The sequence below is a fragment of the Elephas maximus genome, chromosome 6 (genome assembly GCF_024166365.1).
Source record: "Elephas maximus indicus isolate mEleMax1 chromosome 6, mEleMax1 primary haplotype, whole genome shotgun sequence".
Lineage (NCBI taxonomy): Eukaryota > Metazoa > Chordata > Mammalia > Proboscidea > Elephantidae > Elephas > Elephas maximus.
In genome coordinates this window covers 68,038,399-68,053,425 of record NC_064824.1, presented here as the reverse complement: position 1 = coordinate 68,053,425, position 15,027 = coordinate 68,038,399, and the positions used below count along the sequence as shown (strand labels likewise).

Sequence of the window (15,027 nt, the reverse complement as noted above, 5' to 3'; positions counted from 1 at the left end):
AAGGCTAACGAAAAACTTTGTAAATGGATAGTGCTTATAGTTGCATAATATGGTGAATGCAATTGTCACTGAATTGGACACCTAAAAGTGGTTGAAATGGCAAACGTTTCATTAAATAAATTTAGCCACAATTTAAAAAAAAAAAGTTAAAATGGCAAATATTTTGTCATGTTTCACCACAATAATTTTTTTTAATTCTGTAAAGCTAGCTATAGAAAAAATGGGAGGGAGACTCATACGCATCTTTTTCCCCCAACATTCTTCCTTGAAGACTAAATACAGACCATCTATAATAAGCACAGCTAAACCACTTAGTCAAAAGAACAGACTCCAGCTTCTTTTCAAAAGAGAAGACACTTCTAAATAAAATTTTCTAGTTTATAAATTAACAAACAACACTACTGTTGAGAAAAGTCCTTCTCTAAATATATAATTCTATAGGAGAACATCATTGACATGGCTGAATGGTAATGTATTATTTCAAGAGAAAAAGAAAAAGCAATATATTTACAGCTACATCTCTGAGGGGAAAAAGGTCATCTTACACAAAAATAGAAAAACTATAATACAAAAAGAAGTTTTTAATTTTCCTTTAAAAAAGTAAAGAGGTATACTGTTTAATGTAGATAATGCGTTATGCTTCTACCATACCTATGATGCAAAGGCATAGTCACATAACAGGTAAAAGGATAAGCTCTGAAGTCAGACACCTAGCCTTACCACTTATAGTTATAAGATCATAGACCACTGATTTCAACTCCCTAACCCACAGCTGCCACACTTATAAAACAGAGATGACAACATCTACTTCATAGGATTATTAAAGGTTAAATGAGATAATGCATACAAAGTACTAAGAGTCTGGCATATAATGAGTACGCAAAAGATGGTAGCTACATCAAAAGAGTAAAGAGACAACCTAGGGACTAGGAAAAAAAATTTTGGCTACAACATATCCAACAAGGGTCTAATCTCTAAAATCTATAGACTACTTCAATACCTCTACAACAAAAAGACAAATAACCAATTTAAAAATGGGCAAAGGATATGAGCAGATGCTTCCCCAAAGAAGACACTGAGGTAGCTAACAGGCACATGAGGAAATGCTCAAGATCATGAACCATTAGAGAAATGCAAATATAAACTACAATGAGATGCCATCTCACTCCGACATTACTGGCACTAATCAAAACATCAGAAAATAACAAATGTTGGAGAGGTTGTGAACTCTCCAACATTTTCAGTTGGAACTCCTACGCTCTGCTGGTGGGACATAAAATGGTACAAGCACTACGTAAAATGATATGGCTCCCCCTTAAAAAGCTACGGAAACCCTTGTAGCATAGTGGTTAAGAGCTATGGCTGCTAACCAAAAGGTTGGCAATTGGAATCCAACAGGCACGCCTTCGGGCAGTTCTACTCTGTCCTACAGGGTCGCTATGAGTCAGAATCGAGTCAACAGCGATGGGTTTGGTTTTTTGGTTTAAAAAGCTATAAATAGAAATCCCATATGATCCAGCAATCCCACTCCTAGGAATATATCCTAGAGAAACAAGAACTGTGGCACTAATAAACATGTGCACACCCATGTTCACTGCAGCATTATTCACAATAGCAAAAGATGGAAACAATTTAAGTGCCCAACAACAGATGAACTGATAAATAGTATATATAAAAAAAAAAAAAAAGTGCCGTCACAAATGGTATATACACAATGAAATACTATGGAATGACAAAGAACAATGATGAATCTGTGAAACATCTAACAACATGGATGAATCTGGAGGGCATTATGCTGAGGGAAATAAATCAATCACAAAAGGACAAATATTGTATAAGACCAAAAAAAAAAAACCTGTTGCCATCAAGTCAATTCTGACTCGTAGCAACCCTATAGGACAGGGTAGACCTTCCCCATAGGGTTTCCAAGGAGTGGCTGGTAGATTCGAACTGCTGATCTTTTAGTTAGCAGCCGAGCTCTTAACCACTGTGCCACCAGGGTTCCTGTATGAGACCACTATTATAAAAACCCAGGAAAAGGATCACACACAGAAAAAAACAATCTTTGATGGTTATGAGCAAGGGGAGGGTTGGGAGGGGAAATCACCAACTAGATAGGAGACAAGTGGTAACTTTGGTGAACGGAAAGACAACACACAATATAGGGTAAGTCGGGACAACTTGACCAAGGCAAAGTCATAGAAGCTTCCTGGATACATACAAACACCTTGAGGGACCGAATTACTGGGGCCAAGGCCTGGAAACCATGGTTTCAGGGGATACATAGGTCAATTGGCATAACACATTTCATAAAGAAAATGTTTTACATTCTACTTCGGTGAGTAGCATCTGGGAGTCTTAAAAGATTGCGAGCAGCCATCTAAAATACATCCATTGGTCCCATCATGTTCAAAGCAAAGAAGAATGAAGAAAACCAAAGACACAAGGAAAATATTACTCCAAAGGACTAACAAACCACAAGAACCATAGCCTCTACCAGCCTGAACTCAGAAGAAGTAGATGATGCCTGGCTACTGCCACCAACTGCTCTGACAGGGATCACAATAGAGGGACAGAGCAGGAGAAAAATGTAGAACAAAATTCAAATTCACAAAAAATAGATCAGATTTACTGGTCTGACAGAAACTGGAGGAACCACTAAGACTATGGTCCCCGGACATCCTACTAACTCAGAACTGAAGTCACTCCCAAAGTACACCTTTTAGCCAAAGACTAGACAGGCCTATAGAACAAACTAACACATGTGAGGAACATGCTTCTTAGTTCAATCAAGTATATGAGACCAAATAGGCAACACCTGCCCAAAAGCAAAGCCAAGAAGGCAGGAAGGGACAGGAAAACTGGATGAATGGACATGGAGAACCTGGGGTGTAAAGCGAAAGAAGGAGAGGGCTGACACACTGTGAGAACTGCAACCAATGTCACAAAAAACAATTTGTGCATAAATTTTTGAATGAGAAACTAATCTGCACTGTAAACTTTCACCTAAAACACAATGAAATTAGAAAAAAAAAAGGTAGCTATCATAATTAGCTATTGTTATATATAAGGCATTTGCTCTGCAGTGAATATATCAATTTTCAGGATATAGTGTCATGTCTGAGAAGAGACAGATTATCCATATAAAGAGAAAGTAGGAGCTGATATGGACAAGGCAGCAACAGTAGAACAAGGCAAGTCTCAAATATTGGATTTTTCTTCCACAGAAAATAGAAAGGTCCTAATATTTCATGTAAAGTCTTTTTTTTTTTTTTTTTTAAAGTTTAGCCCCAGATGCCAACAAGTGAGGGCACAGTCCCAATAATATGGGCTTGGCTGTGTCCTGATTGAGAATCAAAAGTTCTGACATCAGGAGACATGAAGTCTTTCCTGGCTCTGGCATTTACAAGCTATGTAATCACGAGCAAATGACTTAACTTCTCTAAGCCTCAACTTATTCATCTTTCAAGTGGGGATGATAATAATAATAATGCCAACCTAAGAGAGTTGTTGAGATGCTTAATTGAGACAACATATGAAGTATACTTAATACACTGTCTAAAATATAACAAACCCAAAAATATAACAAATACTCAAATAATATAAATTATGAAGGGGAGGTGAAGCTAAAATAAAGACCACAGAGAAATAAGAATGGGAAGAAGTCCCAGATATATTATGGTAGGTTGGGGAGTATCAATTACGTAGTACGCACAAAAGAAGAAAATTAAAGATATCAGGAGAATACAGTTAACTCAAGACTTACTCCAACTTTTAAATTATAAAATATATAAATATAAGCACATAAAAATGTCTAAGGTTGGCAGTAACAAATTTATTATAGAAAATAGGAGCACTTCTAATAAGGAAATGGTTAAATAAATTATGGTATTGTCAAACAGCATTAAAACCAGCAATCTTTTGACATCTTCTTGACACATATATTGTGGTAACACTTTGGTTAATCAAAAAATACATGTATTTTTGTCTATAAATATACTCACACACACACAAATAAAAAAAGAAAAACCCCAAAATGTTAACTAACAGCAGTTATCTGTGAATGACAAAACTTAAGGTGATTTTAACTGTTTCTTTAAACTTTGCTGCAAATTTTCCAAAATTTCTTTAACAAAGATGTATTACTTTTTAATATTTAAATTTTTTAAGCATATAAGGAGTTTTTAAGGCTAGTTACACTAAGTATATTAATAATAGAACTAGTCAAAATAATTCTGAGTTTACCTTGTAGTTCACTTTTAATAAGGCAACTTTCCATCATGTATAGTAATACAGTGACCATAATATCCAGCAGCTGACATTCTTCTGTTACCTGTCTGGCTAGCTCCTCATTGCTGAACAACTGAACGCTAATATGCACAATTCTGTTAGACATTGTGTCTGATTCATGACTTTTCTTCAGTGTTTTCATAATGAAAGCATAATGCTGAACAAAAGTTTTTGTAAAAGCAACCTGGAAATTTTTTAAATAGGAGAAAAAAAATGTTTACTTTTGAATTGCATAAAACATTTTCTAATATATTAACATTTGAAACCTATTGTTAGCTTATGATGATGTCCAAGGTAATTGAAAACATAATTTCAATGATGATAATATAATTTCTTAAGTTATATTTTCAATTTTAAGGAACATTAGCAAAGTTCTTTGATGGTTAAAAAAATTAATAGGCATTTTTAATTATCAAAATTTTAAAGCAATTACAATACCATGATTTAAGAATATAAATTTTCACTTTGCTCACAAATATGTCAATTTATTAATGTCAAAGTATGTGTCTTTGTTCTCAGCTAAAATGATCACTGAGGATTTAATATAACTAAACACAAATGAATTAAAGGCTCTTATATTTATATTCTATTTCCTTTCTGTGTAACATGTATATTTTCTCTATTTTTATAGCAGATATAATGAGACACAAATCAATGGCACTATTAAAGCATCACTCCTCAAGAGGCTTTACTAACTATACCATTGAAAGAATTACAGCATGTTTTATTTTCTTCTTATGCATTGAACTGCGTCACTTCACCATAATGATATTGTGGTGATAGGTGGGTCCAGGCCTTCCAGGACTGGAGACTTCATCTATGTGTATCTGTATATGTGTCAATAATGTGGCCAATAGCTACTAACTCCATGCTTTTGAAATGCCTAACCCCACAATCTAAACTCAGTTCCCCCTGTTAAACATTCTCACAGCACCCTGTACTTCTCCTTCAGAGGACTTAAAACATTTGTAACTACATATTTATTTATTTGTGCAATTGCGTTTTTAATGTTTATCCCCCAGTATCTTCTTCAGACTAAGTTACATGCAGAAAGCAACTCTTTGGAATTATGCTCAGTAATGCCACTTTGCCTCAGAGATACCATACGGTGCTTTTTATGCAAATCCTGTGTGGGGAACAGAGGACATTAACGCCTTTCCATATTATTATATCAGCTCTCAGAGCTATAAGCCGCAGCTAAAAAAAATATCAAAAAAGAATTAGTAATGAAAAGACAAAGAAAGAGGATCACAGTTCAGGGAAAAAAGGATAAAATTTAGATACCTTATACTCTTGATCTGGAAGCATGTTGAGTAAGAAAGTTACCATCTTCTGGGGAAATTCATACTTTATAGTCCAAAACAATAGTTCTTCTAGGAAACTTTTATGTTTCAAAACATCCATTATGGACTGATCTGCATTAAAAAAAGAAAATACATCATCTAATTATTTCCATTACTCATCTCATTTACGCTTCATTATAACGAGTTTGTTTTTCAATAATGCATGTATATATTTTGCTGTGTATATTCTCAAGAACAATGAAATTAATAAAATTATATATATTTTTAAAATTAAAAAAAAAAAAACCAAACCCAATGCCATGGAGTCAATCCCGACTCATAGTGACTGTATAGGACAGAGCAGAAATGCTCCATAGGGTTTCCAAGGCTATGTATCTTTACAGAAGCAGAATGCCACATCTTCCTCCTATGGAGCAGCTGCAGGTTCCAACTGCTGACCTTTCCATTAGCAGCTGAGTACTTTAAGCAAAAAAAAAAAAAAACACTATTCTTCATAAGTGAGATACTAATTTCACTAGAGAAAATAATTAATACATTGCTTTTTCTAGTACATAGGGGGTTTACTTTTTCTGGCAAGCAAATAATCAAAAAACATAAAGAGTGTTAGATATACGTACAATGGACTCAAAATGCCCTTTTCATGCATGGAGCAAAGGGGAAAATGCGTGCCCTTTGTGAGTAAATGTATTCAAAGAAAGATAGCATTAGCTACTGGAAAGCCTATTACTAAGGCCACCCAACACCCCTTAAGGGCTAAACTGTCTTGTTGGTAATTTCTCCATCCTTGCTACACCTAGTTAACAGAAGGGTCTCAAAAAGTGTATGATAAACTGAATGCTTTGAATACTTTGACTGTCTCTTTCTAGCACTGATTACAGATAGTTTTTTTGTTTGTTTGTTTGTTTGTTTTTTTGAGGGGGGGAAGGGAGGCTCCTAAAAATGAACTAGGTAATTGTGACTATAAATTTTTGCCAAGATGTCAAATGATCTTGAGCTGCTGTTTTGGATCATCCATTCTTCTAGGGTTGCTATGAGTCGGAATCAACTCGACAGGAACAGGTTTGCAAGTGTCAGCAGTGAATGGGCTAACTCAGTGGCACTACTTAAGCAGCTACTGCGTCAATCCTTCTCCTTGAGGGTCTTCCTTTTTTTCACTGACCCTCTACTTTACTAAGCATGATGTCCTCCAGGAATTGGTCCCTCTTGATCACATGTCCAAAGTAAGCAAGAAAAAGTCTTGTCACATTTGCTTCTAAGGAGCATTCTGGCTGTACTCCTTCCAAGACAGACGTGTTTGCTCTTCTGGCAGTCCACGGTATATTCGATAGTCTTCAACACCACCATAATTCAAATGCATCACTTTTTCTTCAGTCTTCTTTTTTCACTGTCCAGCTTTCACATCCATATGAGGCAACTGAAAATACCATGGCTTGGGACACGCAGACCTTAGTTATCAAAATGACATCTTTGCTTTTTAGCTTTTAAAGGGATCTTTTTTTCAACTCTACTTTGGGGAGGCCGCTCTTCCTCAGTTGTATTTTCAGTGCCTCCTAAACTGAGGGACTCATCTTCCAGCACTGCATCGGACAATATTCTGCTGTTATTCATAAGGTTTTCAATAGCTCATTTATTTCAGAAATAGATCACCAGGTCCTTCTTCCTCATCTTAGTCTGGAAGGTTTGTGGAAACCTGTCTACAATGATGACCTGCTGGTATTTGTATTACCAGTGGCATAACTTCCAGCATCATAGCAACATGCAGGCCCCCACAGTATGACAAACTGACAGGTGGAGGCGACAAGCCTGAAGCTACCATAATTGCTGTTATATGAAAAGCATTTAAAAGGAAAGATACATTAATTTTGTTTTAAATAAATAAAGCAATCATAATGCACCAAAAAATCTGTCGTTTCTACTAAAATGAGAATACTTGCAGTTATATAGATTTCTACTTTATCTTTGTTATTGTTGTTAGGTGCCATCGAGTTGGCTCCAACTCATAGCTACCCTATATACAACTGAACAAAACACTGTCCAGTCCTGCACCATCCTCACAATCGTTGTTATGCTTAAGCCCATTGTTGCAGCCACTGTGTCAACACATCTCACTAAGGGTCTTCCTCTTTTTCGCTGACCCTCTACCAAGCATGATGTCCTTCTCCAGAGACTGATCCCTCCTGATAACATGTCCAAAGTATATGAGACGTAGTCTCGCCATCCTTGCTTCTAAGAAGCACTCTGGCTGTACTTCTTCCAAGACAGATTTGTTCATTCTCTTAGCAGTCCATGGTATATTCAATATTCTTCTCCAACAGCACAATTCAAAGGCATCAATTCTTCAGTCTTCCTTATTCATCATCCAGCTTTCACATGCATAGGAAGCCACTGAAAACACCATGGCTTGGGTCAGGCGCATCTTAGTCTTCAAGGGGACATCTCTGCTTTGCAACACTTTAAAGAGGTCTTTTGCAGCAAATTTGCCCAATCCAATGAGTCTTTTGATTTCTTGACTACAGCTTCCATGAGCGTTGATTGCAGATCCAAGTAAAATGAAATCCTTGACGACTTCAATCTTTTCCTCATTTATCATGATGGTCCTTACTGGTCCAGTTGTGAGGGTTTTTTTCTTTACATTGAGGTGTAATCCATACTGAAGCTGTGGTCTTTGGTTTTCATCAGTAATTGTTTCAAGTCCTCTTCACTTTCAGCAAGCAAGGTTGTGTCATCTGCATAACACAGGCTGTTAATGAGTCTTCCTCCAATCCTGATGTCCCACATTCTTCTTCATATAGCTCAGCTTCTCAGATTATTTGCTCAGCATACAGACTGAATAGGTATGGTGAAAGGATCCAACCCTGACGTACATCTTTCCTGACTTTAAACCAATCAGTATCCCCTTGTTCTGTTTGAACAACTGCCTCTTGATCTATGTACAGGTTCCTCATGAGCACAATTAAATGTTCTGGAATTCCATTCTTCGCAATGTTATCCATAATTTGTTATGATCCACACAGTCGAATGCTTTCGCATAGTCAATAAAACACAAGTAAACATCTTTCTGGCATTCTCTGCTTTCAGCCAGGATCCATCTGACATCAGCAATGATATCCCTGGTTCCACATCTTCTTCTGAATCCGGCTTGAATTTCTGACAGTTCCTTGTCGATATACTGCTGTAGCCGCTTTTGAATGATCTTCAGCAAAATTTTACATGTGTGATATCAGTGTCATTGTTCAATAATTTCTGCATTTGGTGGTATCACCTTTCTTGGGAATAGGCATAAATATGGATCTCTTCCAGTCAGTTGGCCAGGTAGCTGTCTTCCAAGTTTCTTGGCATAAATGAGTGAGTACTTCCAGCTCTGCATCCATTTGCTGAAACATCTTGATTGGTATTCCATCAATTCCTGGAGCCTTGTTTTTCACCAATGCCTTCAGAGCAGTTTGGATTTCTTCCTTCAGTACCATTGGTTCCTGCTCATACGGTACCACCTAAAACAGCTGAACGTCGACCAATTCTTTTTGGTATAGCGACTCTGTGTATTTCTTTCATCTTCTTTTGACGCTTCCTGAGTCGTTTAATATTTTCCCCATAGAATCCTTCAATATTGCAACTCAAGGCTTGAATTTTTTCTTCAGTTCTTTCAGCTTGAGAAATGCAGGGCATGTTCTTTTGGTTTTCCACCTCCAGGTCTTTGCACATGTCATTATAATACTTTACTTTGTCTTCGCAAGCCATCCTCTGAAAACTTCTGTTCAACTCTTTAGTCAAACAAAAACCAGCAATTGCTTCATTACTGCTCCTAAAAATGGTGAAGTCAGTCTCCCAAGATATTGAAAACACACGGCTAGTTATGGAAATGTGGTTAGAAATGCTTCTATTAATTATGTGTGACTGTTTACCTTTAAAATCTTGATTAAATTGACATGACTTTTAACAACGTCAAAACTACCTTAAGCCAATTGTAAAAAGAAATTTTTGAAGACACAATATACGGCATAAATCCATGCCTAAGACAAAGGTGCTAGGACAGCAGAGTCCAGGCTCTAGAACCCACTAGCTAAATAATTTTAGCCATATTACTTAACCCTCCGGGGTTATCTTTAAAATTTAGGTTTTGAGGATACACAATAATGTGCTTATTCTGCACAGTGCCTGGTCTCTTGTCTATCATTACATATTTTATTTTTTCGGCTCTATTTCAAACTATGGAACACAATTCTTACAAAAACTAAACTACTCCCTGAACTTCAGATATCTTCAAAAGCAAGCCACTTTTCGAAAACTCCTGGGTTCTACTAATTCAAAAAGCCATTTCTTCTATGTACATACTTAAATCATAAACAATAACTGATCAAAGTCTTAAATCTCTGTTCCATTTAACCACCGGAGGAATGCAAAGAAAGCACTTAATCCAGTCCCATGGGTGAAAAAATTCAGGTATAAAAGAAAACAAACTTCAATTGCACAAAAATATCTTTAGCCAGAGTTTGCCCAGTCTAAAGAAAGCAATGATCTCTTACACTATAAAGGGTATTTTCTGGGCATCCCTAAAGCCTAAATTCAAGTATATGCCTAACAATCTGCTCCAATTCAGATGTCTCTCAAGGACTCAATGGACAATTCTGGTATGTCAAAGGACCAAGTAGCCATATGGATTTCTAATTCCCTTCAGGTATCCCAGGTTCTCCGCTGAGCCAGGAAGAACAGGAACATGGATCCATACGTGCATCCTGGATCACAGATCAAATTCATACCCTTTGTTCTAACAGCCAACAAGGTAAATGCGGCAAGGTAAATGTAACTAAGACAGACTTACAAAATGGATCTGCAACTGAAATTGTCTCCATGTTCCACATTGCCAGGCAGTCCTAGACATTCCACAAAATGTACTTAATCAGCTCTAGAAATAAGAATCTTCTTTGAACCTCAGGAGACTCTCTGACAGACCATACTAACCCAGCGAATAGGCCACGGTAAGATTTGGAAATCCACAGCACAAATCCAAAGCTCAGGGTGCAAACCAATAACAAGTATTCTAGAAAAGCTTTTAATGAGCGTCAATAAAACAGTGATTAACAGCTTACGCTCTGGGATTTGAATTAAAGACCTACTGCTTATCAGCTATGACCTCTACCATGCCTCCATTTTCTTTTTCATAAAATGATACAATAATAAAATCTGCTTCATATGGTTACTTTGAGGATTAAATGAAACAATGCATTAGAAGTGCTTAGCATTATGTCTAGCACACACAGAACGTCCAATAAATACTGCTCATTATTATTACTAATTGACTGAGTCACTACAGGCATATTTATTTCCTCTCTTAAGCAAAAAAGTAATGAGCCCTTCCTATGTATTACATGCTATTCATTCTCATTCATTTCATTCATTCATACTCATATTCACTCTCTCTCTCTCACCATCTCTCCCTTGCTGGTCCTTTTCCACTCCAGAAATTGGATACCCCAGATTACAAAAATGTTTAACGCAAACTAAAACTTTACACCCAAAGCACTGGGTCCAAATCAAAGGATCAATAAAAAGACATACTCTTTTTCTTGCTCAAACATGCTAATGAACATTTTACAAAGAAAACAATGAACAAAAATGCCAACAGCAAGAATTTTACTTGTTTCTGAAGCCCCCCACTACCACCCCCAACAACACTTTTTTCACCATTAGACAAATCTAGTAACATAATTCTTCCATCAAACAGCTTCAATGTCAATATGGCTAGTCAATCAAATATTCTTCCTAATTAAACATTTTTAGAAGATTTTCATGCAAGGAAAAACAATATAAATACCTTTGGTGCCACTGCTTAGTTTTACCCTCTTTCGCTTGCCCAGACCTTGACTCCCATCTTGATCCTCCTGAAAAACAAAAATAACAAAATAAGCATCACATATAGTAATATTCATAAATTTATACATTTTAATACAAATATGCTTATAACTTATGTTAAAACAATATATACATGGTTATATACTTTATATATATATATGCTGTAATAAAATAGCTTTTTAATTCTAATTTTGGTTAAGATATATAGTGAAATATCTTTAGTATTAAAATATAAGAGCTTTTAGGCTTAATCTGTGCTTCTAATGTAAGACTCTTAAATACTTCAAAATGATAAAATAAAAACATTCCTACCTTTACAAATATAACAGCAAATGTACAAAGAAGCTAAAGGAAGGGGTGTGAGGAGATTATCATAGGAAAGAAGGACAGGAGAGAGAAGGGATTGAAACAGTGATGACAGGAAAGGCTTTGAAGAATCCGAGACAAACAAAATGAGTTCAAGAAATCAAGTTCTTAAAAATAAACAGCATATTAGAGGCTGGAGTTGACAGTTAAAAAATAGTAAAAACAAATTAAAATATGTTTATACAAATTAAAAAAAAACAAGAAGGAAACACAGGCACTTATGTTCACATATCATATATGCATTCCTGAAAAACCCTACACCAAAAACAACAGGGCTTACAGGAAAAAAAGGATCAGGGGCAGGCTGTTCACAATCTATTCAAGTTTGTAACCAGAGAGGTAATAAAAGTAATAATCGGTACCTTAGGAGATAATTTGGATGCTCAGGCAAGCATCTTGGGGCGGTTTGAGGCTGTCTCAGGAGATGTTAACACCGCACAATAGAGTGGGAAAGCTAGCCGGCTGAGGGGAGGGGAGCAGAGGAAACAGCTGCCACTGGTGAAACCAAGGTGAGGCTGCACCTTTTGGGGAGGGAGCCTTGGGTCTAAGTGTTCATTTCTAATTTTCTTAAAATACTGCTGAAAAGACTCCTGCTGCTTTTGCAGCAGAGCTGAGTGCTTTTTCCTCTCCAGCTAAAGGTTATGATTCTACCCCACTATCCCAGCTCTACTAAACTAGGAAAGATCGCATATGAATCAAAAACATCCACATTATACTGACATCTTTTCTCTGTTTTCCAAACACATGCGAGCCAACTGGTGTCACAGGGACACGTGTAGTAGTATTCTGGCATACAATTTGTTATGCTAACAACGGTATTTGTAGCAGGTTAGAACTATAGTACAGATTCCCAGGTACTTTCTCAATTACAGCCCATCAAATCTCCAAAGCAAATAAGTAGCCTCAGCTTTACGCTACTGCTCTATCTATTGGCATGGCTTCCTTGGCATTCACACCACAGACTTAATTTCAAACTTCTGCCAAGATCAGCATCAGTCCTCAGGGCCAGTCTCTGGAGTTTTCCAGAGCTACCACTTAGCTCAGGCATTCAACATTTACTGAGCACTTTAATATGCCTCCTGCCTTTGCCAGGCCTCTATGGCCATCTACCCGATGGCAGGACTGACAGTCAAAGTACATTCTTCTCCTCTGTCCCTTGAGACACTAGCCAAAACAAAATCTGGAGCCTTAAAAGACAGAAAAAAGACACAAAAATGTAAAATCATGTCTCAGGGTCCAGAGGGTTCGGAGTTTGAGAATTCGGCTAGTAACTTCATGTAACTGTTCTCTCCGTCTTGAGAGAAAAGGAAAACATAGAAAAGAACATGTGCTACGTCCCAGGTTAGGATTAGTTCATATTTCACACATAAACTTCCTATGTAAAATGTATCCTTGATCAAGCAATGGTCATGACAGTAGCAAGTTCTATAAACTTCCTGGCCTTTTAGTCGTAAAGGACAAGTAGAATTAGCCAAACAAAGGAGGGGAAGGTCATTCCAAGAAGAAATGACAGTATGATCAAAGGCAAAAAGACAAAAGTTTGGAAACACGGCCCAATGAGTTGAGATTAACATCATCGTATACATCAAACACAGCTGAAGAAATTATTTCCATCTAAACTGGTGGGTAAATGGGCACACTCGTACATTGCTGGTGACAGTACAGAGTAGTACAATCTTCCTAGGTGGCAATTTGGCAATGCATATATCAAAAGTTTTTAAAGTGTGTTTATTTTTGAAACAGAAATTTCAGTTCTAGGAATTTATCCTAAAAAAATAATCGGACAGTGAGGACTATATTTTCTTAAATCATTCCTGCTCATGTATTTTAACTATTCATCAGTGTTATTCATAATAGGAAAAATTTATATTTGGCTTCCAACAATAAAGGATTAGTAAATAAATTACAGCATACCTATACCACATGAAGAAAAACAATGGTAGAGCTCTATATTCATTGTAACCAGATATATGTTTAAAAATTATTATAAGTAGGAAAAGTATGCTATACAGAATAGCACACATAGTATGATACCATTTAAGTACTGACTATACAAATATACTCTGTTAAAATACACCCCTTATTACAGATGTTCAAAACTATCATTAGTGAGAAAAGCAGTTTATAGAACAGCACATATAACACAAATCCATTAAAATATATATATTATACATAAACTCTGTTAAAATACAGATGTTTATAGAAAGTCACCTCTAAGTGATAGAGTAATAATGGAATACCATGTTATGTATTACAAGTCCCATATTTATATTTTGGGAAAAAATACATTTAACCGAAAGTAATGACCTCCTATCATGGAAATTTCAGGCACTAGGAAAGATGAAAATAATGCAGGTTATCGTGACCACAATTCCCAACCCCAAGTTCATCATGGGGAGTTGTAGTTGTTTCCATTGATTGATGAGGAAGCAATAATGGATGCTGGGAGAAAATGATGGTCCACTGACAAGTGAGGAAACAAATCGGGTACAATCCCCGCCCAGAGAGCATTCGTGCAGCTCTCAAAAACATTGTCGAAACCTTAACTAGTCCCTGGTCAGTGCAGCAGGCATCACTGCTACATGTGTTTCAGGCACAGAATATGGACATAGGTACAAATTGAGAAAGGAACACTCAGGATAAACGTTCAGACTTCCAATCTGCAAAATCTGCAGGTGGTTTCTTAACACTTGAGTACCATGGTTGGCAAGAGAACACATAAATTCACTTAAAATAAGTTAATCGAAAATAACCTTGTTTTCATAGATTTACTAGACAGGTAGATGGAAAAAATATGGGTTCCATAAAGAGAAGTCAGGTAAATTCACTCTCAGAGTGTTGAGACTCACACAAAGAATGCTGACACAGAGTATTCAAAGCTAGAAGGAATATTTAACATACCAGGTTAGAAAAATAAAACCCAAAAGAGATTTTGAGAGGCTGTAACAAGAAGATGAAACTTAAAAATTTATGTAAAACTCTGTAATCTGAGTTTGTTTGTTTAAAAAAAATCATACAAGCAAAAAGCAAAGAGGGACCTCTAACTTGTCAGCTGTGCATTTCAAAAAAATAACCTGGGGCTTTCAACTGACTACTGGGCTCCTGCCAAGAGTGTAGCACAGCTGCTAAAGGCTCACACAAAACCTTGGACTTTAATGAAAGCATAGCGTCCATATCAAGAGATGTTCCATCACTGTGCACCGAATCCAGATCATAG

The 15,027-nt window shown here is 36.5% G+C and overlaps 1 protein-coding gene across 4 annotated transcripts in view; it reads right to left on the bottom strand.

Moving 5' to 3' along the window:
• The window catches only part of UBR3 (ubiquitin protein ligase E3 component n-recognin 3), a 236,017-nt gene that overhangs the window by 156,435 nt on the left and 64,555 nt on the right, over positions 1 to 15,027 (bottom strand). For all 4 annotated transcript variants that reach the window (XM_049887378.1, XM_049887377.1, XM_049887379.1 and 1 more), the window contains exons 6-8: positions 11,407 to 11,473; positions 5,575 to 5,705; positions 4,246 to 4,474 (exon numbers count right to left, since the gene is read on the bottom strand). In XM_049887378.1, the coding sequence (XP_049743335.1) occupies positions 4,246 to 4,474; positions 5,575 to 5,705; positions 11,407 to 11,473 (427 nt within the window). The remainder of the gene's footprint in view (positions 1 to 4,245; positions 4,475 to 5,574; positions 5,706 to 11,406; positions 11,474 to 15,027) is intronic.